Consider the following 5,518-nt stretch of genomic DNA (forward strand, 5'->3'; position numbering starts at 1 on the left):
CCGGTGTCGCCTGGGGTGCGGCACGGGGGGAGGGGTAGGACCGAGTTGAAAAGATGTTGTGTGATTTCTGAAAGTCAGTTCGTCGAACGACAGTTTATAAAGGCACCATGTAAATAAAAATTTACGATTCAGCCTTAATGCGTGTGGAGTCGGGTAATCCCGATCCCGAGTTTGGAACCATCGCAAAAAATGCTAATCTATGGGAGGTGAAGACCTATAGATTTGGCATTCTTTGTTTGATACAATCGCACAATAAGATCAGCGTGGTGCAGCGCTCTCCGTTGTTTGCAAAACTAGTTGAAGCACATGCTCCATCATGCAACTATGAGATTAATGGCATGTATATACCAAAAGGTACCAACTAACTTATGGCATCTATCCAAGATGATCGGTAGTCAAAACAATCCTTGAACCTCCTAATCAGACTCGTTTTGCTTCGCGTCAAAAGAGTTGCATGAAGTATGTCAAGTAGGCATTTGGTGTGGATTAATCTCAATTTTGCTGTTCGGTATCCTGCTTTTACCTGGTCTCAAGACCAATTGTGATCAAATGAGAAAGATAGTTAATGAATGCTTGTGATTATGCACAACATGATCATCGATTGTAAGTGCAACACTTAAATTTTTTTCGAATTTTTTGCAACACTTAAGTGATTGATGTGGGTTCCTACGAATATCAGCGTGATATTCTCATTACGTATGAAGAAATTTGTGACCACCGCAAAATGATCCTAAAGAGCATATGTGGAGGCTCAGAGAACAAGCTTATCAATAAACTTTAAATTATGTAATTTATTGTATTTTTCTTCACAAAAAAATTGTAAAACGTCTGTGTTCAAAGCTCGTGTTGGTAGATTAAATTTGCAAAAAAAAGTTTTTTTTAATTTGTGGCGCTGTTTTGGAGACACGGCTAAAATCAGGCATCCCAAACACGATGTCACAGTCACACGACGACGGCCTGCATCCACCATGGTGCCGCGACCGGAGATGCTCTAGCACGTAGTAGTCGTGCAACCAACCTATGACGCCACCGGGACGCACGGCCATCGCGCCCCGAATCAAACGAAACGCGCCTAGTAGCTTTGGGGCCGTCACCATTACCCAGTACAGGAAACATGCAAATCGCATCCGAAATCGCTACGCGAAAGCGGAAGCACGGGCACCCGCCGTTGACGACCAATGCCATGCCATGGATCGTGGTGCACACACTAACACAGCTTGGCACGCACCGGTGACCAGCACGTCGTGCGCAGCACACTGGTGCTGCTCACCACGAAGTAGAGAACGCAACAACAAGGCAGGCTTGAATCTTCTTCGATCAACTCATTTCATTTTTCTTCGTTCCGTTCATCCGAAATGAAAGATAAAGGGTGAGAGAATTAGTAGGATCAAAAGCTGTACAGTAGATCAGTGGGATTAATTTGCTTGCGCGCGTCACTTCCACTCCTGGGCGTCGCAGTGCGCGCACCCTTCCAGCGCGACGTCGTCGATCTGCACGCCCGTGTCGTAGACCTTGCCAGCCGTCCACCGCCGCGGGATGACCTCCCCGTCGGCCCACACCCACTTCCCGTCGTACCCGCCGGTGACCACCATCCGGAGCTGCAGCGGCCCCGCCGGCGCCTGCTCCGTGCTCCAAGCCGGCCCGCCGCGCTCCCGCGTCATGGCCCTCCACCCGGACCCTGACCCGGCCGTGGCGACGTCCACGGCCACAATGTCCGTCTGCCCGCCCTGGTACAGGAACCTGAGCGCCAGTCCGCCCGGCGCCGCGCGGGCCTCGGCGCGCACCGACAGGTTGCGGCCGCCCGCGTACTCGCACGGCACCCGCCTGTACTCCACGTCCACGGCGCCCCGCTCCCTGAGCCGCCGCGCAGCGCCGGAGCCGGCGCCGCCCTGTGCCATGGCCGCGTACGCCGCGCCCCCGAGCACGAGGTCGGCGGTGTGGTTGGTGTTGGTGACGCGCGCCTGGTCCGTCACGACCACCGTGGCGCCCGCGGCGCTGCAGAGCTGGGAGTCTGTGCACCGGACCTGGTAGCACGCGCCGCAGCCGACGCCTCCCCTGTAGAGCGCGGGGCCCGCGGCGGCGAGGAGGCCGCCGTTCAAGGACGACGTCAGGGAGCCGTACCCGCAGGAGCCAGCTGCATATACGGAAAACAAAGAAATTCAGCAACGGCGCAACGCGCGAAACAGATCGCAGCTAATCGAAGCGGAAAGCAAAGACGGCGGACGCTGTTGACCGATCGTCGTGTCGTGCGTACCTTTGTCCAGCGCGGGGAAGGAGGCGCGGTACGCCGCCTTGGACCGGTGAACGCAGCTGTCGCACGCCGACGCCGGAGACTGGCCGGCGAAGAAGAAGAAGAAGACGAGGATCAGGAAACGCTGGATGATGAAGGCCGCCATGGATGGATCGATCGAGCTTGAAGACGTGCGCGCGTTACTATCGAAGGTGTCTGCTTTGGCGAACGAAACTGAACAGAGAATTCTTGCGAGTAGTAGCAAAAGGCTGGTGGTGGGATTTATACCCGAGACGCGGCACGCACGCAGGTTGGCCGGTTACGGTTTAGGAATACTTGGTGCCGACTGCCTCGGAAGAAAACGGCCGTGGTCTGCTACCTGGGACGCAGCGGAATGTGTCGAACGCTTGCGAGGAAGGTGCATTCCCTCGTGGCGTCGCTGGAGTGGAGGAGAAGCACGATAAAGGCCACCGACCCTGGCTGGATTTTTACGCGTACGTGCCGCGCTGTGGGCGCGCCAGCAAACGGTACTTGAATGACTAGGATAATAATCTCCACGTCCTATATCAATCATCACACAATCCGGCACGTGTAAAAGTTGTGCTCCCTTTGTCCCATAAAGATTACCCAGCGTATGAACATAATTAGATTTTAACAATTTTAAGATACATTTTACGAATGGATGAAGTATAAAGGATTGAGCTCTTTTTTATGAGGAAGAGAAAGGGAGGAGGAGCTAAACCGCGGTGACAAGGATTTGATTCGAGAGGATAAGGGCATCTCCAATGCACTGACCCAAATGGACGCATCTGGACGTCCGTTTTTTGCTGGTTTGGGTCGGCACCCGGACAGGCGGACAGCTCCCGGATGTCCTACTAATTTTGTATTCCCCAACGCACATAGAGACCTAAATTTTGCTCGTACTAGTACTACTCATCGCCCCGCCACACGCGTGGCCCCTTTCACCGCCGCGGGCGCTGCACCATCGTCGCGGCCGCTGCTCCTGGCCCCGCCGCGGCCACAGCTCCTGGCAACGCTGCTGCTCGTCGCCCCGGGCACAGCCGCCGGCGTTTCCCCATCGTCGCGGCGGGAGGACGAGGAACTCGAGCGTTCGCGGGTCCCCGCGCATCGACATCGCGCCCGCGTCGGCCGCTCCTCCGCGAGGAGCCGGCGGCAGGAGAGCGCGGCCCGGTGCCGCGACCGGGCGTCGCCGAGGAAGCCCGGGATGAGCAGCGGCAGCGCTCCGGCAGGTCAGGAGCGCGGACGACCCCGTCGCCGCATCCGCCGCCTCGACCTCCGCCATGCCGCGGTGTCCGGCAGCCGCGTTTGGCAGATTCTATCGCGGGGGCCGTCCCATCGCGTGCTGCAGCAGCTGTTGTAGAGAGGACGGCGGATTTGGGCGGAGTGGGGACGAGGCGAGACCGCGAGAAGCTGCAACTTTGGCCCCTTGCCGCACTTCGCCGCCGTCGGGTGGACAACACGCGCGCCTGAGGCGCCCAAGCAGCCACAACGCTGCCCCGTTCGACGCCGCCGGTGCGGCTCCAAGCTCGCCGCGGGCGCTGCCCTGTTCGACGCTGCCGGCGCGGCCCCAAACTCGTCGGGGGCGCGGAGCTTGTTTCGCCTCCGGCGACTTCCGGCAGGTGTGAAAAAAAGGGAGGCGGCGGCAACGGGTGACTCCATGAGTAGGCGACGGCGGCAGTCCACGAAGCGAGCCAAACTCCGGCGGCTGTACCAACGATTTTCATGGAAGAAAGGAGGACAGAGGAGAGAGAATGTTGCGGGTCTACTGGGTTGTCTTTGTCTCTCTGTCAAATGGGCCAGAACGCTTGTCCGGCCTGACAGAACGACCACAGATGGACGCGCAGAACGCTTGTCCGGCCGGACAGAACGACCACAGATGGACGCGCGCTCGTGTCCGGCTCGACCCAAATCGCTCCCAAATTTAAGTCAGTTTTGGGTCAAACCGGACGCTGGGAGTATCCGCTTTTAAGATGGGTTGCCCCGCTGGGTGCAGTTTTGACCCATCCGGACCCATCCGCAGTCCGTTTTTAGATTTGGGTCTCCCGGTTGGAGATGCCCTAAGGCTGGTGCCAATGCACCACACCACTATAGCCTGCCACGTCAGCTTTTTTCCTCACTCTCACCCCACTCTCACCCCACTCTCACCCCACGGTGTCAGTGCACAGGCTATAGTTCCAGCTCTCACTTCTCTCTCCTCCACATCACCATTTCTTTTTCAGATTAAGTTATTTCACTCGATTTTTTTTAGACATTCAAAATAATGCAAGAAAATTATTTTATTATATTCAACTAAAAATGTTACCGATTACATAATAATTAATAAAATTGCATAATAAATTTTAAAAATTACATAATAAATAAAAATTCTACTCCTCTTCCTCTTCTTCCTGCTCCTCTTCCTCGTCGTCATCATCTTCCAGATCAAGCTCTTTTTCCACCATCTTGATGGCCTTCGCATGTTTGCGCTTTTCTGCTTCATTCATGTCGTCGGTTGATCGGTCTTTCATTTTGTTCCATTGCTTGAATAGCTTAGCCTTCACTAAACCCTTCATCATGTTCCTCATCGCGAAGGATTTACTTCCTACCTCACTGCTTGATGAGGAGTCATTCCCCTTCCTCCTACCCTTACGTGCCGCGGCCTTGGCCCTACCGTGGCCCGTTGGACGCTCCTCTTCCGTCGTCGCCTCGCTAGAGCTGTACTCACCAGAAAGTCCTAGACGGCTTCTCTTGGAAGTGGACTCGGTTCCACTACCAGGACCATGTTGTCCTTTCCACTTCGCTTCATTGCGAACAGCTTTGAAAGTGCATGGAGCCCCCATGTGTGGTTTTGGTAATTAATGACAATCCCTATGGACTAATGTTTGCATTGAGTTATATTTGTAGGAGTTGTCCATAGGCAATTCTTGAACCATATGTTGGCTTCAAGGTTGCAATAAGAAGAAATTGATGAAGGATATCAAGTGTCAAGTATGTCTTGAAGATGAAGATGAAGTGAGCCCTCAAGATACTTCAAGACATCAACATGATGAAGAATGAAGAAATGATGTGCAAGTTCAAGATGAGCCATCTCGAAGAGATCCTTTGCTTGAGTCTTGCTATCCATATGGTGATCATGGATATGTGAAGATGCGCCGAAGAAGAAGCTCTCCCATGGTGGATTATGGGGGAGCAATCCACATGGTGGTCATGTTTATGTGAAGATGCGCCGAAGAAGAAGCTCTCCCATGGTGGTTTATGGGGGAGCAATCTACAAGACTTCGTCAAGCA

General features: G+C 54.4%; 1 protein-coding gene across 1 annotated transcript; it reads right to left on the reverse strand.

The window, feature by feature from the left end:
• Positions 1 to 1,359: 1,359 nt before the first annotated feature.
• On the reverse strand, positions 1,360 to 2,522 carry LOC127307582 (expansin-like A2). Its single transcript, XM_051338318.2, has 2 exons — positions 2,255 to 2,522; positions 1,360 to 2,134 (listed from the first exon to the last, which is right to left on the reverse strand). Exons 1-2 carry the CDS (start codon positions 2,394 to 2,396, stop codon positions 1,434 to 1,436), a joined length of 843 nt encoding a protein of 280 aa, XP_051194278.1. The 5' UTR covers positions 2,397 to 2,522; the 3' UTR covers positions 1,360 to 1,433.
• Positions 2,523 to 5,518: the final 2,996 nt, after the last annotated feature.

The sequence above is a fragment of the Lolium perenne genome, chromosome 1, assembly GCF_019359855.2.
Source record: "Lolium perenne isolate Kyuss_39 chromosome 1, Kyuss_2.0, whole genome shotgun sequence".
Lineage (NCBI taxonomy): Eukaryota > Viridiplantae > Streptophyta > Magnoliopsida > Poales > Poaceae > Lolium > Lolium perenne.